Genomic DNA, 27,301 nt, shown 5'->3' on the forward strand with positions numbered 1-27,301 from the left:
AGTTATCAGTGCATAGGGTGCTTACTAGATTCTTGCCAGCCAGTACAGTTCAAGCTACACACAGCACCGCTCAACTATTCTCTACCCCATTATCTAGCTAAATCTGGTCCAACTAGACAGCAGACACAGCTAGTTAATTCAGTAAAGCCAGGGGTAGCCCTACTTCTACGGTTGTTCAGTACCCACGGTAACAATTCCTCTGGGCTGGGCTAACTAGTTGAGCCACTCCTCCCAATTCTCAAGGCTAGGTACATGTCTCTGTCTAGCTGCTTCTTCAGCTTCTTGCTCAGTTTTGTGGCTTAGAGAAAGGCCAGCTACTCAGGGGGAAGAGTCCAGATGAAAGTCTGGCAGCCAGGTGACGTCCAAACGGTCAGTTATTCTTTCCACCAACTTTTTAATCTAGTCTAGTCCTGCTTGCACTGCTACTACTACTACTACTGCTACTCTTCCTACTACTACTGCTGCTACTCTTCCTAGCTAGTCAAAGGTGTCTTTTTTTTTTTTTTTTTTTTATAACTACATATGCACAAAGAGACATCAAAGCTTACATCATATCAAAGGACACAGATTTTTAGCCTACTTGACTGATAAGGCCGTTACCTAGACTACAGTTTGTTTGTCAGGGAGGAGCTCACATACAACTTCATCTAATTCATCATAACGATTCCTTACCCATTGTTGTAATTTCTACAACAGATTGCCAAGGAAAGAGGTATAGGCCACGTACTTCAACTACCAAACCCCTTAGTCTGGGGGCCAGACCTAATAATTCGGGGGGGGGGGGGGCAAAATCAAGAGAGGTCTGCAGCATTTCTGTGTGCTCTAGCGGAATGTGCCCAGAGCCAATGAAATGCATATCCTATGTCATGTGATTTTTAATCCAATGAAATGCGAGTATTGCCTTTGTGGAATTTGTCCTATGTCATGTGATTTTTAATCCAATGAAATGCGAGTATTGCCTTTGTGGAATTTGTCCTATGTCATGTGATTTTTAATCCAATGAAATGCGAGTATTGCCTTTGTGGAATTTGGATTACAGCCAATGGAATTTAGATACAGCCAATGAAATGAGAGTATTGCTACATCTACTCCTTCTTTATAACCTCCAATATCACAGTCTCCTCCCTATTGACATTCCAAGAGCACACGGAAGTGTAGCCTCGATTCCAGGCCGATTAAAATACGTATTTTAATCGGCCTTGAATCGAGGCTAACGGAAGTGCTGCAAGAGTCTCCAGACCTCTTTCTCTCTTCCCCCTCCCCCCTCTGAGAAAGAGGTCTGGCCCCCAGACTACCAAACCCCTATCCTCAGTTATATATGTCAAAGGTTTAAAGCCCGCCTTGGTCTGAATTACACTATAAACAGCAGCACTGTACGTATACATAAGGTATATTAATTTATGTCCAATGGCATGCATGCATGCAGTATATGTTCATGCATGTTGTTGATATTCTTATCTACATTTGCTAGTAGCTAGTGTATTCTGCTAACAGCAGTTAATGTAATCAAGTGGTTGATGGTAACAATGGTGCGTATTCACTTGGGTCACTGATACGATGTGGAAGGGCTTCGTTATCTGTAGATGATCCTGTCTGGTGTGTAACTTGTCTTCGGCAGCAGCAGCTGAAACCACATCGGCTTGTGAAGGCAGATATCATCCACGAAGAAATGAACAATATTATGTACATACCTATAACGATAATCACCATAAAAATCCATCCAATATTCTTTAATACCACGCGGTAATTGTACCAAGATGACCCAATCGCCAATACTAGTAAAAGAAAAGAATCGAAATAGTTGTAACGGTCCTTCTTGTATGGTCGTAGGCCAAGGATAATAGCAGGTGTAATAATGAATATCATTTGATACACAACATGTTGGTACGCCTGAGCACTAAAGGCTATGAATATTATTTTCAGCAGTAGGGGGACTCCAGCAAACCATCGATAGTCCCTGGTACCAGGTATTGTGCCGTTCTTGAAATAGCCCTGTGTGATGTTTGCTAGCTCGTGAATTAGAACACATTTAATTTTGCAGGAAAAGAGACATCTCCGAAAGAAACGATTCTGGTAAAATAGCAGAAACACTGCCGATAGAAGTACCATGGTAACAGTGAGGATTGATGCTAGTATAGCAAGTGGAATGTATGTGCCCACATTGAAATCAGCTGCGAAGAAGAGAGTGTATGTTACATTTCCGTATTTGTCATATAAAGGTATTGGCTTTAAAAGGCTAATTGAAATTGAACAAAACTTGGTGTAGGATAGTAAGAAGAAGGTTGCAAATGCATTCACTACAGGACCTTTTAGTTCCCAGCGTCTTCGAAACCTTGCTAAGCACTTATGAAATGGCTTCCAGCAAATTACAATTATCTTGCATCCTCTGTCGTGGAGTGAAATGAGCAAGTAGACAGCCAAAGTGAAAGTGATTGGATATAGAGCTTCTAGGTACTCCAATGCTACGACTGTGAGTGTGCTCATGTGCTCACTGATGCAAAATGAAGGAATTAGAAACATGAAGAAGTCCAAATTAAATAGCCCCACAAAATCAGCGGAAAACTTATAAAAGGAATAAGAGTAGGTATATCCGCTTATATCAAATGGAAAATTACTACACATTGTCACGTTTAGCACCTGAGCCATCAAAACAAAGCTATTCAGAACTGGATAGGCAAAATTTACCCGGAACACAATAACAATCACACAGATCAAAGTCAATGGTACTGTAAGCCTGACAAAGAAGAGTAACCATCCTAAAGGTTGTGGCATGCATTCCTTACACTCTTTATAGTAAGAGAAGACGTACGGCCGGTCCCAGTCCTGGTTGGCAGTGACTACAGAGCAGCCCTGTGCGATTGAGAGGACCACACATCTCCTCATCTAGCTTTGATACATCAAAGGGTACGTCCATGAATTTTGATAGTCGACTTTTCGTGTTGTATGGGCATCTGTGTCATTGTTGTAAGTTAAGCAGAAACCGTCTAATATTTTTATCTTGTTTGTCACATTCGAGCACTGCAATATAGTATTGATCTGTTGTCCACACTCACACTTGTTTGCTTGGCGTACAAACCATGTTGGGCATGCTTGACTGGACACTAGAACTACCTGTAGTACATTCAAAATCACTCCAAGTATTGTCATCTTTAAAGCTTAACTAAGATTCTGTTTTTCTCTTTTGATTTCTATGTGTTTTTTAAAGCAACTACATGCAGCTGCTTGTTAAAGCATGCAAACACTAAAAGTGTCATTGATGCAAAAGCACTGATAATATTGAAACCTAATACTGAAGTATTACTATCTATCGCCTAATCGTACTGTTAGTTTATTGTTAGTAAGAGCCAGGTGTTTTTGTTTGATCTCTTTTTAGAACCAATACTATGGTATGCAAAATATCAAAACACCAAGTATGCATGATTATACGGGTATAGGCATGCACACATGCAGCCGTACCGGGTATATTTCGAGGGTATAAACTTTCGCAGAAGGACCAGGACCGTTAGAAAGGTTTTTACTCGTGGAATAGTTACTGTAACCTTCTGCAGCATGCGGTATTAAATTTGTGGGTATATAAGTGTTCATGATACGTGCTAATAATGAGCGAAAACCATGAACATTTATACCCTCGAAATATACACGCTATATATATACTAGCTAGCTAGAGAGTGATGATTACTATTATAAAATTTGTTCATGTTATTCGATGTGCCTCCCCAGAAGCCGTTAGCTGCTATATCTTGGAGGTAGGGCCGCTCTCAGACCCTTCTTATACTTCCCGGCATGGTGGTGATGCAGATGCTCTTCAGTTCTTAAGTATAGAGTATATACAGACTATATACTTGACTTGTTACATATCTATTATGTATATATACATGTAATCGTATTATGAAACTTACAGACCTCCTTGACTGTTGCAACGGTATGGCTCTAATTTGGCAAGCAAACGCCTCCTGACAAAAGGCGATGGTCGTGCTTAGTTGGGCGTGGCCCGACTGTCCCTAACGGGAGGTCGGGTTGCAAGCCTATCTGGGATTTGTTCTGCATCATTATATAACACTGCCATGAATATTCTTCTTCTCAAAGTGGGTGTTAACCGACATGATGGCGTGGATAAACCACAGCATACTGCATGTAGTTTCGCAACTAGATGCAAACGGAAGTGTAACCAAGCACGTGAAAAATGCTGCAATCTGATAGGGCAAATCCCAGATAGGCTTGCAACCCGACCTCCCGTCAGGAGACAGTCGAGTCACGCCCAACTAGGTCGTGCTCTGAGCCGCTGGTACTTCCTCATTATACTCCCACTGAGCTATTTCAGCTCCACCCACAGTGCCACGCCCCATATATGGTCAAGATGGGCGTTTATTGACAAAGGCCACAATCGTTAATTAACTCACGGAACGGGTTATAGTAGTCCTTTGGTTTGTTTGTTAACCCGAGGCTGTGTTGCGGCCAGCGGGATGGTAGTCCGTTGGTTTGTTTGTGACATTTGAGCCTGCTCACCTGCTTACCACTGTGCTTACAGCATGGATGCCTCCACACAACAAGTTGTTAGCTTATATGCCTCGAGGCGTAGCCGCACGAGGGATACGGTAAAGCTGACTGTTTGTGTGTGTGTGTGTGTGTGCATGTGCGCGTGTGTTCTAGCTGTAACTGCTCAACGGTTGCAATGCGACTAAAACTAGCTCTATAGGCTTCTAGCCATGTTCTCTGGATTTTGATTCGTGGATTTTCCAACCGTACCGTGTGAACCAGCTGCCCTCTAAAAAATAGACTCACGATTAGGCCGCTCTTCTTTTAGAGGACGGCTGATTTATGAGACTATATAGCAGAAGCACAGTAGACGCTACCAGAGTAGGTCCGACAGGTGCAGTGCAGCTCAAGTAATTAGCCTCAGCAAAAACATACGACGTTGGCGGATAATTATTTCTCAATCAAATACTAATTGCTTGAGCTGCACCACGCCTGTCGTAACTTCTCTGAGACACTACGCCTGAGACAGGGGGGGTCGGACAAGGGTGAACAAGATTCCATGACAGCCATAATTATTGATACTGGTATCTACGATAGCAGCTAGCTAGGTATTAGTGCTTTTGAAAGACTTTCTCATGGCAGAGTTCGAGTTTGTGCAGGTGAAAATAACTTTTGATGACAAACTAAAGGTTGTTGAATTAGCTGAGGCTAATAAACGCCTCTCTCGAACAGTGACCTCTCTCAAATTTTAGCCTCCTCTGCCAGTAAATTGATCACTTCATTTAATAGTGCATGTGTATATACTATAGTGGGATGCATGGAGTTACATTTGATGACTACTCAGTCAAATTCAGTTGAAATGTGATAGTTTCCTAGTTATTATACTATTATAATAATTATTGTATAGATCAATGCTTTCACCATAAACATCCACTGTACATGTAAATTGTAAGCATAAATGTGCAGTGCATGCATGTCGTTGATATTTAAATATCCTGTGTGTTTATCATAATTATGAAGTTCTTTTTTCTACATGTGCTACGTGTGTTCTGTAAACAGCTAAAAAATGTAATCAAGTGGTTGGTGGTAACAATGGTACATATTCCTTTGGGTCGCTGATGCGATGTGGAAGAGTTCGTTATCTGTAGATGATCCTGTCAGGTGTTTAACTCGTCTTCCGCGGTAACAGCTGAAATCATGGCTAGTGAGGGCAGATATCATCCATGAAATGAACGATAATTATGACGTACAGCATTAGTATTCCTAGAGCAATAATCCATAAAAAAATCCATCCAATATTCTTGATTGCCTCGCGGTAAATGTATAAAGATAACCCTATTGCAAACACTAGTAGAAGAAAAACATCGAAATAGTTGTATATATATATTGTATATTCTTGTATGGTCGTAAGCCAAGGATGATAGCAGGTGTAATAATTAACTAAGATGATTTGGTACACAATAAGGTGGTACGCCTGAGTACCATTGGCTATGAATATTATTCTCAGCAGTAGGTAGACTCCATAATTATTATAGTGTTGTTATTTTCTGTGCATGGGATTTTTTATGATGATAGTTGACTTTTTGTGTTGTATGCATGGATAAGCTAGGCTCCAAAATGCTCTGTGTCATTGTTGTAAGTTATACAGAAACTATTTACTTGTTTGTCAACACTCGAGCACTGCAATATTATAGTATTGATCTCTGCACTCACACTTGTTTGCTTGGCGTATAAACCATGTTGCCTGATTCTTTACTGGACACTATAGAACTACCTGTCCTGCAGTGGCGTAGGAAGATTTTTTGCAAGGGGGGCTCTAGTTGGGCGGAGTCCAACCAACGCTGCGCGAAGCGTTGGTTGGACTCCGCCCAACTAGGGGCTCATAGTAGTCTGGCCACGCCCTCCCCAACTTCGTATTCTTGCAAAGAAAGAGGCTGGAATTCGAGACTAGGCCGCCAGACTTTCAAAACCTAGCCCATCACGTAATTTACAGATAGCTGGCTGCATGTAGCTAAGCTAACTCTACAGTTCAAGCTAAACATTGCTAAACATTGCTCTCCAACAAGGGGGGGCTCCAGCCTCTGGAGCCACCCCACTTTCTACGCCACTGACCTGCATGTAGTACCGTACAAGTACAATCGCAATCACTCCAATTAAGTATCGTCATCTTCAATAGAAGAAAGGTCGAGCACTCATCAACTTACAATACTACTAGAAGCCTATAGAAGCTTTTACTTGCACTTCATTGATCAGTGAGCAGCTGTAGCAGCCTATAGACAGACACACACACAAACACACTACCGTACCTCACCGCTTGCGCACATGCATGCGCAAACCGAGGCATAATAATAATTATTGAAAGCCAATATACCCTATAAAATTATTGGTATGCAAGAACTTTAAATAAACAAGGCCATGCAAAGTTAATTTGTAGTTTTTCAGGCTCTCGCTCTTGGAATTTGGTAGCTTTCCATGTGGCCCCCCAAAAACACGAACTTGCGTATGTTTTTTAAGTCATGAATATAATTATGACTATTTAAATTTATACACTTTCGCTTTTTGAAATTGAGGGTGTTGAATATCATTGTCATTTTATCATTGTTGCCTCATTCCGCTTGCTATTTTAGCCTGAGAAACTACAAATTGACTTTTGCATGGACTATAATTATAAGTACATGTCCCTTCATAGTTTAATTCTGCATGTATACCGTGAAGCTATGTATAGGCTTGGGCACATGCAGTAAGTGCATATATAGGCTACTAAAAACGTACAGTTCTTTTATGCTCACTATAATTATATCCCCACAACCCACCACACTCCATCCTCAGTTATGTCAAGGGTTTAAAGCCCCTGGCCCGAATTAAAGCTTTCACTATAAACAGCAGCACTGTACATAAGGTATATGTCCAATGGCATGCATGCAGTATATGTTTATGCATGTTGTTGATATTTTTGTTGCTAAAAGAACACCTTACTGTTTATTAAATAATCTAAGCATGTATCTACTTTTACTAGTACTATAGTGTACTCCGCTAACAGCAGTTAATGTAATCAAGTGGTTGGTGGTAACAACGGTGTGTATTCGCTTGGGTCACTGATACGATGTGGAAGGGCTTCGTTATCTGTAGACGATCCTGTCGGGTGTGCAACTCGTCTTCGGCAGCAGAAGCTAAAACCACATTGGCTTGTGAAGGCAGATATCATCCATGAAATAAACAATATTATGTACAGTATTAGTATACCTATAACGATAATCACCGCAAAAATCCATCCAATATTCTTTAATACCTCACGGTAATTGTACCAAGATAACCCCATTGCCAATACTAGTGAAAGAAAAGAATCGAAATAGTTGTAACGATCCTTCTTGTATGGTCGTAGGCCAAGGATAATAGCAGGTGTAATAATGAATATCATTTGGTACACAATAAGGTGGTATGCCTGAGCACCAAAGGCTATGAATATTATTCTCAGCAGTAGGTAGACTCCAGCAAACCATCGACAGTCCCTAGTACCAGGTGTTGTGCCATTCTTGAAATAGCCCTGTGTGATGTTTGCTAGCTCGTGAATTAGAACACATTTGATTTTGCAGGAAAAGAGGCATCTCTGAAAGAAACAATTCTGGTAAAATAGCAAAAACACTGCCGGTAGAAGTACCATGGTAACAGTGAGGATTGATGCTAGTATAGCAAGTGGAATGTATGTGCCCACATTGAAATCAGCTGCGAAGAAGAGAGTGTATGTTACATTTCCGTATTTGTCGTATAAAGGTATTGGCTTAAACAGGCTAATTGAAATTGAACAAAACTTGGTGTAGGATAGTAAGAAGAAGGTTGCAAATGCATTTACTACAGGACCTTTTAGTTCCCAGCGTCTTCGAAACCTTGCTAAGCACTTGTGAAATGGCCTCCAGCAAATCACAATTATCTCGCATCCTCTGTCGTGGAGTGAAATGAGCAAGTAGATAGCCAAAGTGAAAGCGATTGGATACAGAGCTTCTAGGTACTCTAATGCTACGACTGTGAGTGTGCTCATGTGCTCACTGATGCAAAATGAAGGAATTAGAAACATGAAGAAGTCCAAATTAAATAGCCCCACAAAATCAGCGGAAAACTTATAAAAGGAATAAGAGTAGGTATATCCGCTTATATCAAATGGGTAATTACTACACATTGTCACGTTTAGCACCTGAGCCATCAAAACGAAGCTATTCAGAACTGGAGAGGCAAAATTTATTCGGAACACAATAACAATCACACAGATCAAAGTCAATGGTACTGTAAGCCTGACAAAGAAGAGTAACCATCCTAAAGGTTGTGGCATGCATTCCTTACACTCTTTATAGTAAGAGAAGACGGCTGGTCCCAGTCCTGGTTGGCAGCGACTACAGAGCAGCCCTGTGCGATTGAGAGGACCACACATCTCCTCATCTAGCTTTGATACATCAGAGGGTACATCCATGAATTTTGATAGTTGACTTTTCGTGTTGTATGGGCAGGCTCCAAAATGCTCTGTGTCATTGTTGTAAGTTAAGCAGAAACCATCTAATATTTTTATCTTGTTTGTCACATTCGAGCACTGCAATATAGTATTGATCTGTTGTCCACACTCACACTTGTTTGCTTGGCGTACAAACCATGTTGGGCATGCTTGACTTGACACTAGAACTACCTGTAGTACAATCAAAATCACTCCAAGTATTGTCATCTTCAAAGCTTAACTATAAAAAAGGATTCTGTTTTTTTTAAAGCAACTACATGCAGCTGCTTGCTGAAGCATGCAAACACTAAAAGTGTCACTGAATGCAAAAGCACTGATTATATTTGAAACCTAATACTGAATTATTTCTATCGTACTGTTAGTTTATTCTGTTTTCTAGTGTTTTTTTAAAGCAACTACATGCAGCTGCTTGCTGAAGCATGCAAACACTAAAAGTGTCATTGAATGCAAAAGCACTGATTATATTGAAACCTAATACTCTATCGTACTGTTAGTTTATTGTTAGTAAGATCCGGTGTTTTTATTTGATCTCTTTTTAGAACCAACACTATGAAAATACTGGTATGCAAAAATACACAAACACCAAGTATTCAGTGAAACCTACAGTATTCTATGATTATACGGGTGTAGGCATGCACACATGCAGCCGTACCGGGTATATTTCGGGTATAAACTTTCGCAGAAGGACCGTTAGAAAGGTTTTCTACTCGTGGAATAGCAGCCTTCTGCAGCATGCGGTATTAAATTAGTGGGTATAAGTGTTCATGATACATGCTTAATCAGCGAAAACCGCGAATATTTATGCCCTCGAAATGTACACGCAATATACGGTACAGTAAGTGTATTTATATTGGAAACCTTTACACCAAGGGTGTATAATTATAGAAAAGAGGGCATGCAACTCGCCGTCATAGCATCGAAATTCTTCATAGGTGTCTATTTAGCTACATGATTGACCTTTGACCCTCGATCAGAGAGCCAAAATGTTGTACAGAGCATAAATTATAGTTAGCTAGCTAGAGAGTGATGATTATTATTATAAAATTTTTGTTTATGCTGAATTCTTGATACATTCATGTGCCTCCCCAGAAGCCATTAGCTGCTATATCTTGGAGGTAGGGCCGCTCTCAGACCCTTCCTATACTTTCATGGTGGTGATGCAGATGCTCTTCAGTTCTTAAGTAGAGTATACAGACTATTCAATTGACTTGTTACACATCTGTTATGTAATCGTATTTTAAGTAGCTGTATGAAACTTACCAGTTACTTCATACCTCCTTGACTGTTGCAATGGTATGGCTCTAATTTGGCAAGCAAACGCCTCCTGACAAGAGGCGATGGTCGTGCTCTGAGCCGCTAGTACGTACTTCCTCACTATGCTCCCACTGAGTTTGAAACTTGATGACGTAGTCTTCTCTGTCTATAACTCATCGCTGGAAGTCCTGGACTCACTAGCATGATCCATAGCTAGCTACACTAGATTCCGAAATACAGAAATAATAATTATGAAATACTCTGTAAACTGCAAAAGTTCGTGTCACTCTTATTATCTAGTACTCCATGAATATCATTCGAATTTCGATGAGTGGGTAGATGCTGAGTTGCATGCCCTCTCCAGCCTTTTGTGGTCGGTATACCCATTGTAAGGGACTTACTAAATTTTCAAGCTATAAATATTTAAAGCTGGTGTTACAAATAGACTACTACATGCATGTGTATGACTAGCCTCGATCCCAGGCCGCACTTCCTCGAATGGTGAAAGAGGCTAGTGTATGACCTGTGACTTATTAATTATGTAGTATAGGATTGTGCAGGATGATTCTATATAGTAATTTAGTAAGATTTGACAAGTCGATTCGTCATTTTGTGTATTAAAAGTAGGACTAGAATTATCTGTGTTGTTGTTGCTGGAAAAATCAAATCAAAGTTGGTACTGCTAAAAGTCCACTTGAGTATAATTACTACCTCACTCACTGTCAAGATCGAGAGTGTATATATATAGTTCCCTCACTAACAAAGCTATAGAGACAGTCTATTACCCCATTCACTTCACCCCCCCCCCCCACACATGCACACAGACCACAACCGTCTCAAGCATTCACCCCATACTCAGTTACCCTGGGCAACATAGTGCAGGAGCTTCATCGCAGCCTCCTGCTTGTCATGGCAACAGAGAGTCAGCATAATACACTGACGTGCACAGGTTGTCCATATACATTGGCGCCTATCACCAGCTGTCCGAAGGCTATGTGATGAGAGTCACAGCAGCGGCAATCAAACGTTATACTCTACACAGAGGTGCGTTATACAACTGATTGTACAATATAGTCTGCATGTATGATGTTATGGTGCAAAACGAGATCTAGAAAAGGGAGAGTACTGACCAAATCTCTAAACGAGAGGTTGGTCACAATCGTTAATTAGTATCATTAACTCACGGCCAGCGGGTTATAGTAGTCCTTTGGTTTGTTTGTTAACCTGAGGCTGTGCTGCGGTCAGCGAGATGGTAGTCCGTTGGTTTGTTTGTGACATTTGAGCCTGCTCACCTGCTTAGCACTGTACTTACAGCATGGATGCCTCCACACAACAAGTTGTTAGTTTTTATGCCTCGAGGCGTAGCCCCACGAGGGATACGGTAAAGCTGAATGTTTGTGTGTGTGTCTGTCTGTTCTAGCTGTAACTGCTCAACGGTTGCAATACGACTAAAACTAGCTCTATAGGCTTCTAGCCACATTCTCTGGATTTTGATTCGTGGATTTGCCAACCATGTCAGAAACATAGTCTCGTGAACCAGCTGCCCTCTAAAACATAAACATAGACTCACGATTAGGTGGCTGATTTATGAGACTAGCAGAAGCACAGTAGACGCTACCAGAGGAGGTCCGACAGGCACAGTGCAGCTCAAGCAATAGCCTCAGCAAAAACATACGATGTGGGCGGGGCGTGGGCGGATAATTATTTGACTAATTGCTTGAGCTGCACCGCGCCTGTCGTACCTTCTCTGAGAGGCTACGGCTAAGACAGGGGGTGTCGGACAAAGGTGAATAAGATTGCGTGGCAGCCATATTGATACTGGTATCTACGATTACAGCTAGCTAGGTAGCAGCTTGTTAGTGCTTTTGAAAGACTTTCTCATGGCAGAGTTCGAGTTTGTGCAGGTGAAAATATCTTTTGATGACAAACTAAAGGTTGTCGAATTAGCTGAGACTAATAAACGCCTCTCTCGAACAGTGACCTCTCTCAAATTTTAGCCTCCTCTGCCAGTAAATTTATCACTTCATTTAATAGTGCATGTGTATATACTATAGTGGGATGCAAGAGTTACATTTGATGACTACTCAGTCAAATTCAGTTGAAATGTGATAGTTTCCTAGTTATTATACTATAATAATATTGTATAGATCAATGCTCTCACCATAAACATCCACTGCATGTACATGTAAATTGTAAGCATAAATGCAGTGCATGCAGTCGTTCATATTTTTGTGTTTAAATATCCTGTGTGTTTATCATAATTATGAAGTTTTTTTCTACATGTGCTACGTGTGTTCTGCAAACAGCTAAAAAATGTTATCAAGTGGTTGGTGGTAACAACGGTGCATATTCCTTTGGGTCGCTGATTCGATGTGGAAGAGTTTCATTATCTGTAGATGATCCTGTCAGGTGTGTAACTTGTCTTCTGCGGCAGCAGCTGAAATCATGGCTAGTGAGGGCAGATATCAGTAATGAAATGAACAATATAACGTACAGTATTACTATTCCTAAAACGTTAATCCATAAAAAAATCCGTCCAATATTCTGGAATGCCTCACGATCATTATATAAAGATAACCCTATCGCAAACACTAGTAGAAGAAAAGCATCAAAATAGTTGTAACGGTCTTTCTTGTACGGTCGTAGGCCAAGGATGATAGCAGGTGTAATAATTAAAATAATTTGGTACACAATAAGGTGGTACGCCTGTGCACCAATGGCTATGAATATTATTCTCAGCAGTAGGTAGACTCCAGCAAACCATCGACAGTCCCTAGTACCAGGTGTTGTGCCGTTCTTGAAATAGCCCTGTGTGATGTTTGCTAGCTCGTGAATTAGAACACATTTGATTTTGCAGGAAAAAAGACATCTCTGAAAGAAACGATTTTGATAGAATAGCAGAAATACTGCTGGTAGGAATACCATGGTAACACTGATGATTGATGAGAGTATAGCGAGTGGAATATATGTGCCCAAATTGAAATCAGCTGCGAAGAAGAGAGTGTATGTAAAATGTCCGTGTTTGTCATATAAAGGTACTGTTTTTAAGAGGCTTAAAGAAATCGAGCAAAACCTGCTGTAGGATAGTAAAAAGAAGGTTGTAAATGCATTCACTACAGGACCATTTAGTTCCCAGCGTCTCCGAAACCTTGCTAAGCACTTGTGAAATGGCCTCCAGCAAATTACAATTATCTTGCATCCTCTGTCGTGGAGTGAAATGAACAAGTAGACAACCAAAGTGAAAGTGATTGGATATAGAGCTTCTAGGTACTCCAATGCTACGACTGTAAGTGTGCTCATGTGCTTACTGATGCAAAATGAAGGAATTAGAAACATAAAGAAGTCCAAATTGAATAGCCCCACAAAATCAGCGGCAAATTTATAAAAGGAATAAGAGGGTGTATATCCGTTTATATCAAATGGATAATTTCTACACAATATCGTGTTTATAACCTGAGCCATCAAAACAAAGCTATTCAGAACTGGAGAGGCGATATTTATCCGGAACACAATAACAATAATACAGAACAAAGTCAATGGTACTGTAAGCCTGACAAAGAAGAGTAACCATCCTAAAGGTTGTGGCATGCATTCCTTACACTCTTTGTAGTAAGAGAAGACAGCTGGTCCCAGTCCAGGTTGGCAGTTACTACAGAGCAGTCCTGTGCGATTGAGAGGACCACACATCTCCTCATCTAGCTTTGATACATCAGAGGGTACGTCCATGAATTTTGATAGTCGACTATTTGTGTTGTATGGGCAGCGTCCAAGATGCTCTGTGTCATTATTGTAAGTTAGGCAGAATCCATCTATTAGTTTTATCTTGTTTGTCAGATTCGAGCACTGCAATATAGTATTGATCGGTTGTCCACACTCACACTTGTTTGCTTGGCGTACAAACCATGTTGGGCATGCTTGGCTGGACGCTAGAACTACTTGTAGTACTATCACAAGTACTCCAAGTATCGTCATCTCCATACTTAACAACAGTACGTAGCTCATCAATAATGCAATGTTTAGGAGTGACACACTTACTTTATCTTATTTCAGAGCAGTGGCCCTGAATGCAATTGAATGTTGTTGTACAGTACTTCGTTTAGATTGCAGTTGAGCAATCAATATTGTGAATGACGCTAACTCATGTGTGATAACTATTGTGATAATTATAGTGTTGTTTTTTCTGGTGCATGGGATTTTTCAATAGTGATTGATGAATTTGCAATCAAAAGAATCTTGTTGAGGGCCCCACAAAACCATTAATTAATTTTACCAGGAACACAAAACACGTGGACTGCACAGTGGTGAAACTGGATGGAGAAACAACAAGAGCTTGAGACGTTTATAAACCATGCTTGAGGATGCCATAGAACTTTAATACCTGTACACCCCTTTGAGAACCACATACAGATTTTAGCGAGGGGGGCGCTCCCAAACATGGGAGAAACTTATACGCTTACGACATGCCTTGATTTGGGAAACTTTGTGTGTTAATTGTCTGCTGCAAGCACTCCAAATATATTGTCTTCTCCAGACCTAAGAGTGGCTCGCTCATCGATTAATGTTTGGGAGTGGTACACAGAACTAAATAACAATCACCATCACGTACTCCAAGTATCGTCATCTTCAAACTTAACACAATGTTTCATTCATCATATACAATTGAAAGTGACGAACTCATGAGCTACAGATTTCAAATAAAACAACATTGCAGCTGCTGCAGCAGCTGATGAAACAAATTGAAAACAAATGCTAAATGATCAAAAACTCTATTAATGCATGCATGCTGTTAGTTAATTGATGTTCTAGCCTATAACATCACAGTGACTGTATATGCATCACAGTGTACATTATAAACATTGCTAACACTTGTATCACACTTCTATGACACACATCATGTAGTGTACAGCCTCGGCTACACGCCAAACATCTCAGGGGTACTCAAACCTTGAAAGTGCTGAAAACAAAGCAAAGGGCACGACCCCTTCAAACCCCAGTTAAGTGGGGCTTTTGCTCCCCCTTTAAGAACCCTACATACAGATTTTAGCGAGGGGGCGCTCCCAAACATGGTTATACGCTTTCGATATACCTCAATTTGGGAAACTTTGTGTGTTGTCTGTGACATTTCTAGAGAAGGGCATCGTGTATGGCGCACATGCAACGGCAGGTAAAGGGCTACCTAACTTTGGAGCTGTGAGCAGGACCAGGGGGAACATATACCTTTCAGCATTTCAGCTAAAAAACCTACAGTCTTAACTTCTTTTTAGCTTTTGTATCCTGGCTTTCCTCTGCTGCACGGTTGCTATCAGACGTTAATGGTTGCCAATGGATAGTTGCACACAATTTTCATAATTCACGTGCACTCGGGATGTATTGCGATAACTTAATCCTCATGCGCGTATTCGATACATTCCTTGTGTCCGTGATATAATAATTATAGTTTGACTGTTTGGAGGTGTCTATAGAATTATAAGCCCAAAGGAACTGCTTTGAGTATCTCGAGAGTAGCGAGAGTATAGTCTACTACGATCGGGAGTGCCTGCATAGGGGCTTCTAAATCATACGGAAACTGACAAAACAGTGTACTAGTATAGTGCATGCGCGTGCGCAAACCTAGCCTCGGTCCCAGGCCGATTTTTTTTTAATAGAACAAAGTTGAAAAATACCTAGTAGGCGACCTAGCGTTCAATTGGAGACGGATCGGCCTGGGGTCGAGGCTAGCGCAAACCTTGCCTTGCATGAGGCTTGACTACAATGATCATTTTACCACCTCCGAGGCACTTTTCCCATATTATTCACCCCCTTTCCACACACCTAATTGCGACTTCAAGATCACACCATAGATAGTAGAGAAGAGGGATTGGAAACGGAAGTACCCTCGAAGTACAATCCATGTTTCCCCGCAGTTTTAATGAAGGCTTCTAACGTGGGAGTATAAACATGAGAATTGTTTTGCCGTCTATAAAAAGTTCCACAAGCATCAGTTCTGCTGCTAAACATCAACTTCATAAAATATTTGTGGACATTTGGGACACAGCACACTACTTAGTGACAGAACCTTAGCTATATCATGCTAGACTAACACAAGTATGAAAAATCGCTCTGTATTATATATAATTAGTCTAGCTACTTCACGATGATCAACATTCATTTCCAAATGATATTTACCATCAGGGGGCATTTGTTTAAGTGTTGGAGGGGTCTCTGAGACGCATGCATTATAGACTCCATAAGTTTCCCGGGAAACTTATTATAAAGTTCCCGGATTAGAGACGAAACACGGATTACTTTCGAGCTACTACGAAGACTTTATTGTAGAAGCATCACATGAACCGCTTTCGTTGCCAATCCCTTTCTCTTCTATCTATGATCACACTGTACTAACTCGCCTCTGGCGGCATAGGAGCTTCATCGCAGCCTTCTCACACAGAGTAATAATTATACACTTTATTGCATATCTAATTAAGTAAAGGTGGTTTAATTTGAATACATGCAAAGTTTAACTTTTATAATACACTCTATTGGCGCTTACCTGGGATCACTACCTGTTACGTTATATGCACCATCGTTACAAAATGGCTCTTGGAAGATGTGCTCCTACGAAAATCTGTTAGGCAGAACTACGATAGCCTATTTCTTTGAGTTTAAGATAATTATGTGTATATGTGTGAAGGGTGGTCAGTAATATAATTATTATAATCAATGTTGCATGGTTATACAGTAATTATATATTTTATAGCTACATTGAGAGCCTGTAATTTGTGTTCTGATTTTCCAACCTTATTGATGCATGTTTATATAGGTACACATTCTGTGATCGGTCGAAATCTAGACTATAGAAGTATCACTCCAATTTACTTGCTATAGGAATTTAATTGTTAGCTAGGAGTGTATGAAGTTTGTATTGCAGCTGCAATGATCTTATTCCCCCTACAGGCAACAACACATGTCATAGTAACCTTCTTCTCCTCCTAGAAGATGCATAACACCCGTCATGCAAGATACCAACCCCACTGAGTCACTGTTCCCGCACTGGTTCGTTGCTGATTCAAGGGAGGGCTATCACATGACCTACTAGTGGTTTATCAGTCCATATGTCACGCCTGACATCCTCTGACATTTTAAAAACATACATTTTTCAGTAGACGTCTATGTACATTAATTTTGTACATAATTATGGGGTGTGTTTTTTGCTCCACTGTAAAATGATTAACTCCTTGAGGGTCATGCATGCTTGTGTGCTGATCGATAAAGTGTCCACAGTCACACATTAATTTACATGTGGGGGCGGTTGAGGCACTGATTTTATGAATGGGTAAGGAGCTATATTTAGGAAAGTGATTAATTGACATTGGTGTAGTGAGAGGAGTGCCACACCTACCTACATGTATCCAGCATGGCTGCAAGAAATGCAGACACATGGAGGAGGAAAGCCAGTGAGCTGGGCAAGCTGCTGAAGGATGGAGGAGAGGAAGAGAAGAGAATGTCAGAAGCTCTGGGCTACCTCAGCTCCCTCATGTATCCATTGGAAGGCCTCACCACAGAGGTGAATTCGATCACTGATTGATTGTCAATTTACGTGTATCAACATCTTGCACTCATGTACCGTATTAGTACAGCACCGCTCTATTAATATTAGCAACCTCGAAATTTTGAGCACCATCTAGAATTAATTTTTGTGTGTGTTTTAATTAATAGCTACGATATTGTAGCTACGAGATGAACCTTCAATATCATGGCCGGCCACAGGCTGGGAAATGCACTCTCTGGAACATTTCCTGTAGATATATAATTATTGTCTAATACTATCCTTATAGTGGAGGGCAACCAGTCAAGAGCATGTTTACAGAGCGAGACTCTTTATACTTAGCAAATTCTGGGTCGTTGCTAATTAATACCACACCCATTTTTAGGAAGTGTCCCAAAGCCCAAAGTCACCACGCAGCATTCTAATTGAAACACCAAATTCCAATTCTAAATGAGCACCAACTTTTTTTTCACGGGAATACTTATTACCCTGAAGTTTTACCTGTGAGTATTCATTCTCACAATAAATCTTCCCCTATAGTTATTACTAGGCTATGACCAGTGTTAGGTCTAGCTCAGTAATTAAAGGTATTCATGTATTTATGAATTGCTCTTCACAGGTGATAGAGGTTCTGCTGAGGCAGTTTGCAGAGGGAAGGTGTGCTGAACTGAGTAGTGAGTGCACTGTCATGCTGGGACGACTCGTATCAAACCTCATCACCTATCAGAAGGTAAAACAGGCATGCAAATAATTTTTGTTCAAGAAAAAGTTGAAGCTGCTTGTTTTCTTGCTTTTGTTGAATTTTGGTTTTTTTCCTCCCTTAAATTGGTCAAACGCCATAGCCAAAGTTCGTCAGTGGGGAGTTTTTGTGAAGTCTATCTAGATTCCAACCTAGGTTCGAACTCATAATTATCAACAACACCATTACAACTGGACCATGTTACGTGTTACTATAACATTTTGTGGCTTATGGGCACTGAAAAAGCGAAAGCATCACTAGAGGAGAGGGTATTCACATAGAGGCTTAAGATCAGTTCATAATTATACGTCACTGTTTGGTTTGTTATTCCTACCTTCTCTACATGCCTCAAATCATGCCACAAGAAAATTATTTTTTTCTCCATTCCTTGCTGCCTTGAATTGAGGCTACTGTAGCTCCCTTCCTACTGCAATCCACACGTTTAATAAAACCAATATCTCTCTCCCTTCTCAGGCGTCCCTCTCGTCTTCGACCCAAGAGGGTCTTCTTTCTGTGTTCCTGTCACGACTCACCTCAGTGAGACCCCCCACAGAGCTGCTCTACGCCTGTGCTGCACTCGCTCAGGCCGGTACCACACACTGTCAATCACAGGTCTGTAATAATTATACTAACTAACTGAAACTCTAGTGACTTGAACTCTGACGAATTCAATCCTTCCCACATACCTTTAATTGGTCCGCCAATATTATTTTATGTTTTTGTGTTTATTCCTAGCATGTAGGAGATTTCTTAAGACCCTCATGATTTCCTACTTTACACTTTTGTTTTGTTTTACAGGATGTTAAAACGCTCCTTGAATCGTCAGGGACTGTGGTTAACATGGCAACAACGGGTTCCGTCGATGTGCAGAGGGCAGCCCTGAACTACATTAGCACCTTGTGTCAGGACAAGGATTTCAAGGGTGTCTCTACTCCCCAACTGTTGGAGCTCCTCCTCTCAGCATTTCTCTCCCCTACAAAAGAGACTGACACACTGCTGCAGATAAAGGTATGCATGCTTGTACCTCAGTGTTGATTTTGATTGGCTAGACATTTTTAGTCCGTTCTGAAAATATAACCAATACCGGCGAAAGATCTCAAAACAGTACCTACATGTAGCTAAGAATGTGCACTTTGATCTAGCCAAAGTAAAGTATTGTTAATCTATTCTATTTAAATTGGCAAAACATCATGTGTTGTGTGTTTGCAATCTGTGAGATACGCCATCCTCTTACAAATGTACTTCGTCTGACGTACTGTTACAATAACAGTAGTCATAACGACACCCCCCCTCTCCTCCAGTTGGTTTTCTCCCAACTCAAGTGTCTCCAGGCACTCCTCTCTCGCTCCCCCGTCCTCCAGTCCTCTCCCCACCTCACTAATCTCCTAGCCGTCCTCAGGGCAGCCATGACACTCGGTCTCCCCGGACAACCACACACTCTTCAGGCGGCCCTCCCGTTGGCGCTACCTGTCGTTCAATCCCCTAAAATTGTCACACCACCACCACCCTCCCCAAAACAGAGGCCACAAATAATCGCTGGACCTCAGCCGAGGAGGAGGCAAAAACGAGCCAAAGATCAGAAACATACGAATAAAATTGGACGTAGTCATGAGTCTAGTGATGGAGAAGCCTCGTTGGGTGATCACGTGAAACTCCGCCCTTCTGTTAGTTTTGGTGGCCGTGGCTGTTCGTGGTCCAGTTCCGAGAGTGACGTATCGGACAGTGAGCCAGCTCCTAGTCAGATCAAGGTAGTGCACGGCAAGATTCGACACCTGGCCTTCTCGTGTCTCACTGCTGTCTTCAAGGTGAGTATTGTATACATTTCTGTTTCGGTCTCGTCAAATCTCCTAATAGTATTGAAATTTCTCAATCCTGAACTTGTATTAATTACGTACAAGAACCCAAATGTGGCCTATACAAAACGTAAATTTTATGTCCACTTCTCATTGCTGTGTATAGAGTTTGGACACTCACACTAAGTTCTCGTTTGGGCTGACGTTCCTCCCTGATGGACCACGCCCCCCAAACTCACCCCCCTCTCTAATGACATGCGTCCTCAAAGACCCACTGCCTAAGGTGAGATATCTACTGCCTTGCCAAATGTATACCTAACAGTATCTCACTAGACGGTTATTGAAATGGGAGGCGATTAACTATAACTTGTATGTGAAAATGTTGGCTTGTGTCTATACAGCATTTTTTTCAATAGCTCTTAAAACCTGTTTCGTAGTTTGTGCAATAAAACATTGTCAATCTGGAATCTCCGTACCTTCAGTATTACACTGTATAGTTTTGTAGCGAAAATACGTTGTTTGTGTATTTATTTTCATAACGAATGCTCTCCACACCCGTTTAGTGTCGAGGTGGAGCTCTGTCAGTTTTGTTTACATTGCTGGAGGGGTCAAAGGTCTACCTCGCTCCAGCAGATGACAGGTGTGTGCAGCTCTCCCTATAATTATATGATTAGCCCATGCATGCATGTATGTAGCCACTGTTGAAATGGCGATGCTTTTTCTTCTAGTGTTACTGGCTTTAACTACATGTACATGTAGGATTGGCACCATTTTGGTACCTTAATTTTAGCATTTTGCAGTAGTAATAAATGTTATGAGTGCTATTAATCCCTTATTGCACAAATAATATACTAATCATTATGCCTTGGTGTGCATGTCAGGCCTTCATACAGAATCAAATTCAGGGGGGCTAAAGTCACATTTCAGAAAAATTGGGGACAAGCAGGGTATTTACAGGATTTTAAAGGCAATAAAGGCATGCGGAGTCTGTCGCCGGCTAGGGGAACCCAGGGGCAGCATGGCCACTTGGAAAATTGTTGTTAATTAGGTAGTCTTGGTGAATTCTGGTGGGTTTTGGGGTTGCCTTTGCATATACTCAGTCGTACAACTGGTACCTGAATGCACATTTTAGGGGGAATTTGAGCCTATCCTCCCGGCCTGTATGACACCCTGGGCCAAGCCAGATATACGTGTGCCTGACATCTAGGGTTTTATGAAGTACAGTATTGTAGAATGAAAGTTTTGCACCGATAACACAATATTGTAATTAAAAATTCATCGGCAACAGTTTGAGCTATGAGTCAGCTTATAATTATAGATGTGTCTATTCCCGTGGCTACTGCATCGTTATAGAGCAAATCTTTTCCCAAACGACAAAACACAGCAACCTGAGCAAATGAAAATCGCTTTGGAATCGCTCCCTTTATTTATACAAAATAATAGTGAATTGTGAACAGAAAGAGTAAAAGTTCATCCTGTGATTACTTTTGTAATAATTATTGTGGTAGAGTATTAAGACAAGATCTCTGTTTGGTTGATGTGTCACAGGCCATAACAAAATGTATTATTGGCCTAAAATAATAGTAATCCCATGTGGGGCGAATCTGTAGTCTGTTGGCCCCCCCCCCCTCCTATATTTAGCCCTGCATGCATATGCCCAGCAGTATATGATACAGTACGTAGTTGTGTTAAGTTACCGCTCTATAACTGTCCAACGGTTGCAATTTGAGCACAAGCAAGAGTTTTGGTACTAGCTTGTTTTCTTTTTTCTTGGATTGATTTGATAATTCTCTTAGTTTTACTTTCGTTGAAGGTCGTTTTAGGTTCTTCAATTATTGCACAAAAACTTTTCTCTGCACCAGATCACTATAGCTACCAAAACAAGCAGCAACCAATAGACGTTTTCATCTTTTTTATCAACAGTCATGGTCAATTAATTATCACTCTTTTGCACTGTACTGCATTTCGTGTACGTCTTTTTTGGTTAGACGTACCTACCGTATAGCGGGCAATTTTCGGGGGACAAAATATTTGTGGTTCAGCAATATTGAGACATTTCGTGGGTAATATTTTTGTGGTGGGAGCTTGCACTGCAGGTAAAGGTAAGCAAGGTCGCTTCATTCGTGGGTAAATATTCGTGGTCAAAACCACGAATATTTTGCCCCACGAAAATTATTACGATAATTTACACTGAGGTATCACAGCGTCTATGGTGATATTCTAGCGTTATTCAGAAGCAACTGCAGAATTGTCAAGGGAGTATAGTTGACTTGACAATGTGCAATTGCTATTCCTGATGTTATTGCTATGAATAGCACCTTTGTCGTAGGTCATAATTATGGATTTAACAAGTGTTGCAAGCTGTGCTGTGCTAATCTCTCGATCGCCATGTTATGCTTTCGCTCACAAGTATTAGAGTGTTATGACGGCATCCAGCTATGACGTCACACGGTAATTACCAGCTTAGCACATTCCATCGCTGTGGTATCCTGACTTTACAATATTTAATATGATTATTATGTGTTGTTATTATATAGTTATCCTTAGTTATGTAATCTCTTACCCTTTGTTATGTAATCCAGAGAATATTTTGGATTGTTTATTTTGTGATTCACTTTCGGTTTGAACTGGTTTTCTTCAGTCTCTGTATGCTCTCTTGTTTTGATCAGTGTTTTGGAATCGTGTGTGGATCTATAGTATAATCCTAGCTACAGCTAAAGTGTATCAGTCTATCTGTCTAGCTATAGATCACTACAATCGCTTATATGCAACAGGTCTATTTTGACAGAGAGGAGGGGTGGCGCTGTACCGTTTGCTTGGAAGGAGGGACTGGCTGCTTATAATTATTTTGTCCAGGCTGGGCAATTGCGCAAGACTTTGAGTGTGGACAGGGCCCTGGTGTGGACAAGCTATTTTTTCCTGGTTGTCTTGTCAATATAGTGTTGCTATGTGCATGGTAGTCATGCAAGCTTATATAGGCTGGATGCATATTATAGCAGCCAATCAGCCAACCTGATGGGACATATATCAGTCGGGGTTTATGATAGTAAACCTGAACATATTATACTTATAATTATATATAATTATATATTATTAATTATACTTAATTAACTATTGATTTATAAGCGTTTATGATGAGGTTCTCTGCAGTTTTATTAACGTTTTCAGCTGTGGCCGTTATTCAAAAACAATTAATACGTTGTCATTGACAGTGGACAATTCTACAGGTAATTGCACGCTGTCAATGACGACGTGCAATTACTGGACCGGATTTGATACGGGATTAATTGCTGTACAAACTCCGGTTACAAATATCACATCATACGATTATCATATAAGTATAATTATAATCATGCATTTACATGTCTTTGTGTGTTCCGCTAACAGCAGTTAATGTATAATCATGTGGTTGGTAACAACGGTGCATATTCGCTTGGGTCACTGATACGATGTGGAAGGGTTTCGTTATCTGTAGACGATCCTGTCTGGTGTGTAACTCGTCTTCGGTGGCAGCAGCTATAACCACACCGACTAGTGAGGGAAGATTTCATCCATGAAATGAACATTACGATGTACAGCACTAGTATAAATGTAACAATAATAAAGACAAAAAACCATGGGCTATTCCTAAATGCCTCGTGGTAAATGTACCAAGCTGACCCCATTGCAAACAGTACTAGGAGAAAAGCATCAAAATAGTTGTAACGGTCTTTCTTGTATGGTCGTAGGCCAAGGATGATAGCAGGTGTAATAATGAAGATCATTTGGTACACAATAAAGTGGTACGTCTGTGCACCAAAGGCTATGAATATTATTCTCAGCAGTAGGTAGACTCCAGCAAACCATCGACAGTCCCTAGTACCAGGTGTTGTGCCGTTCTTGAAATAGCCCTGTGTGATGTTTGCTAGCTCGTGAATTAGAACACATTTGATTTTGCAGGAAAAGAGACATCTCTGAAAGAAACGGTTCTGGTAAAATAGCAGAAACACTGCCGGTAAGAGTACCATGGTAACAGTGATGATTGATGAGAGTATAGCAAGTGGAACGTAGGTGCCTACGTTGAAATCAGCTGCATAGTAGAGAGTGTATGTTACATTTTCGTATTTATCATATAAAGATACTGGCTTTAAGAGGCTTAAAGAAATCGAGCAAAACCTGCTGTAGGATAGTAAAAAAAAGCTTGCAAATGCATTCACTACAGAACCTTTTAGTTCCCAGCGTCTCCGAAACCTTGCTAAGCACTTTTGAAATGGCCTCCAGCAAAGTACAATTATCTTGCATCCTCTGTCGTGGAGTGAAATGAACAAGTAGACAGCCAAAGTGAAAGTGATTGGATATAGAGCTGCTAGGTACTCCAATGCTACGACTGTAAGTGTGCTCATGTGTTCACTGATGCAAAATGAAGGAATTAGAAACATAAAGAAGTCCAAATTGAATAGCCCCACAAAATCAGCGGCAAATTTATAACTGGAATAAGAGTGGGTATATCCATTTATATCAAATGGGTCATTTCTAAACAATATCGTGTTTAGCAATTGAGCAATCAAAACAAAACTGTACAGAACTGGGGAGGCAAAATTTATCCTGAACACAATGACAATAACACAAATCAAAGTCAATGGTACTGTAAGCCTGACAAAGAAGAGTAACCATCCTAAAGGCTGTGGCATGCATTCCTTACACTGTTTGTAGTAAGAGAAGACGGTTGGTCCCAGCCCTGGTTGGCAGTGACTACAGAGCAGTCCTGTGCGATTGAGAGGACCACACATCTCCTCGTCTAACTTTGATACATCAGAGGGTACGTCCATGAATTTTGATAGTCGACTTTTTGTGTTGTATGGGCACGGACCAAAATGTTCTGTATCATTGTTGTAGGTTATGCAGAAACCGTCTAATATTTCTATCTTTTTTGTCACATTCGAGCACTGCAATATAGTATTGATCTGTTGTCCGCACTCACACTTGTTTGTTTGGCGTATAAACCATGTTGGGCATGCTTGACTGGACACTAGAACTACCTGTAGTACGATCACAATCACTCCAAGTATCGTCATCTTCAAATTCTAAACTATAGAGGTCTGTATACTCATCAACTATTGTTCTGAGTAGGAATATTATGAACTGAAACGTGTTTGGTATCTTTTTACAACTTCTGATACTAAAAACCAACACTAAAAAGTATCGGTATGCACGAACTCGGTCTAAGCATAAACACGGCACTGCATGTAGCTCTTCTTTATCCTCATTTCTCCCGCATAGCCCTAGTTATATTGATTCTGAAATTATGCTTTCACTATAAACACTGCATGTACATGTATGTTCCTGCAGTGCATGCATGTTGTTGATATATTTATATTTAAAAAGAAACCCTGCGAGTGTGTTTATAATCAAACATAGTTTATAATCAAACATAGTAAGCTTATATCCCGTTGCTATGTTGTTGCCAAGTGCAATATGAAGCATATTGCACTGCTGAAAAGTCATATTGCACTGCTGAAAAGTCATATTGCACTGACCACAAAACGCCCCTCTGGCATAATTAAATTAAATATTTTGTCATGAGAAATAACAAGTATCAAAGTAAGTCCAGCCATGCAGGAATGTTCAGCACTGCTGGAGTTTCTTCTTTACAACCATGCAGGTTTTTAAATCGTCCCAGGCTCATTTTGTGAAGATTCTGTGTTCCTAGACCTAGTCCTCCACTTTGATGCACGGTCAATTCTGGCTTCACCATAATATAGCACTAGAAGCGGCTCTTTTTGCAGGGGGCTTGAGCTGTTTTGCAGCAGTGTAGAGGCGAACTTCTTTGGCTTGGTTGTGATGCCGAGGATAGTGGAGGGGGCTGTTCGAGCAGCAGTTACACTGAGTAGTATAGTGGGGTGGGGCTGTTTCTTCGCAGCAGTAAATGGGGTGGGGCTGTTTCTTTCCAGCAGTCTATAGCGGGGTGGGGCTGTTTTGCAGCACCAGAAGTGGGGTGGGGCTGTTTTGCAGTGGTTTCAGCGTTGGAACTCCAACAATTTTGTGTCAAGCCATTCGTCGGTCATGCCAATCTTATACGCTGCATATACTGGCGTCTAGGAGGAGAGAGAAGAGATGGAGCTGTGTCTAGAGTTGTCTTTGTCATCTTTTTGTGCAGTTTATATTGTGTTACTAAGACAGTGTTATGTTCCTATGCCCTCGGGATATAAACTAGTTATTACACGTGCACTCGGGATGCATGGAATATATTGCACTCAGCCCTCGGGGCTGGCGCCCTCGTGCTTCAGTGCAATAATTATATTCCATACATCCCTTGTGCCTGTGTTATAACTATAACTTATATACCGTATAGAGGGTAATTTTCGTGGGGCAAAATATTCGTGGTTTTCGTGGTTGAAGATCTGACCACGAAATATTTTACCCACGAATGAAGCGACCTTGCTTACCTTTACCTGCAGTGCAAGCTCCAACCACGAAAATATTACCCACAAAATGTCTCAATATTGCTGAACCACGAATATTTTGTCTCCCGAAATTACCTGCTATACAGTAGTCTCTATGTTATAGTTAAACAATGGCCTCGAGTCATTGCCAGCAATTGCCATTGTATTTTGGACACTATTGTTCTAGCATCCTGTCTAAATATTTGTTCTATTTATATGAAAATTCAAATATTACTCAATCATTTTAACTACTGCGGAAATAAATGCTACTATAGACTATTGTAGTGCGTGCGCAAGATCTTCGCTGAACTAGCTACGTTCACTGCACTGGTGCTGGTGAGTAATATTATTGTTTACCTGTTGGTTGAGCTCATGTAGACTTCTGTGGTAGATTCTATCCTGTGGCAGATCTCTCTAGTCACTGTTACAGGCCGGTACAAGTAATAACAAAATACTGAGCATGCAGTACTGCCAGCTCAGTATTTTGTTATTACTTTTACCGGCCTGTAACAGTGACTAGAGAGATCTACCACAGTAAATAATTATATAGAACAGTACAGTATAGTAGTCAGTTCTCAGTCATATTCTTCT

General features: G+C 40.8%; 3 protein-coding genes across 16 annotated transcripts in view; 2 read left to right on the top strand and 1 right to left on the bottom strand.

Moving 5' to 3' along the window:
• LOC135340103 (HEAT repeat-containing protein 6-like) overlaps window positions 1-17,321 on the top strand; it is a 70,020-nt gene extending 52,699 nt beyond the window's left edge. Inside the window, exon 10 of one of the 2 annotated variants that reach the window (XM_064536419.1) lies at window positions 17,165-17,321. In XM_064536419.1, the coding sequence (XP_064392489.1) occupies window positions 17,165-17,214 (50 nt within the window). In that variant the 3' untranslated portion in view covers window positions 17,215-17,321. Of the gene's footprint in view, window positions 1-11,055; window positions 11,235-17,164 lie in introns of those variants that run through there. The other variant, XM_064536421.1, reaches the window with a different exon arrangement.
• A 281-nt stretch (window positions 17,322-17,602) lies between these two features.
• The window catches only part of LOC135340106 (HEAT repeat-containing protein 6-like), a 36,732-nt gene continuing 27,033 nt past the window's right edge, over window positions 17,603-27,301 (top strand). For 7 of the 13 annotated variants that reach the window (XM_064536431.1, XM_064536433.1, XM_064536432.1 and 4 more), the window contains exons 1-8: window positions 17,603-17,774; window positions 18,376-18,486; window positions 18,970-19,107; window positions 19,294-19,503; window positions 19,797-20,300; window positions 20,455-20,571; window positions 20,852-20,928; window positions 23,063-27,046. In XM_064536431.1, the coding sequence (XP_064392501.1) occupies window positions 17,625-17,774; window positions 18,376-18,486; window positions 18,970-19,107; window positions 19,294-19,503; window positions 19,797-20,300; window positions 20,455-20,571; window positions 20,852-20,928; window positions 23,063-23,228 (1,473 nt within the window). In that variant the 5' untranslated portion in view covers window positions 17,603-17,624 and the 3' untranslated portion in view covers window positions 23,229-27,046. The remainder of the gene's footprint in view (window positions 17,775-18,375; window positions 18,487-18,969; window positions 19,108-19,293; window positions 19,504-19,796; window positions 20,301-20,454; window positions 20,572-20,851; window positions 20,929-23,062; window positions 27,047-27,301) is intronic. The other 6 variants (XM_064536425.1, XM_064536426.1, XM_064536427.1 and 3 more) reach the window with 1 other exon arrangement.
• On the bottom strand, window positions 23,690-25,342 carry LOC135340108 (uncharacterized). Its single transcript, XM_064536438.1, has one exon. It carries the CDS (start codon window positions 25,340-25,342, stop codon window positions 23,690-23,692), a length of 1,653 nt encoding a protein of 550 aa, XP_064392508.1.

Source organism: Halichondria panicea, chromosome 8 (assembly GCF_963675165.1).
Source record: "Halichondria panicea chromosome 8, odHalPani1.1, whole genome shotgun sequence".
Lineage (NCBI taxonomy): Eukaryota > Metazoa > Porifera > Demospongiae > Suberitida > Halichondriidae > Halichondria > Halichondria panicea.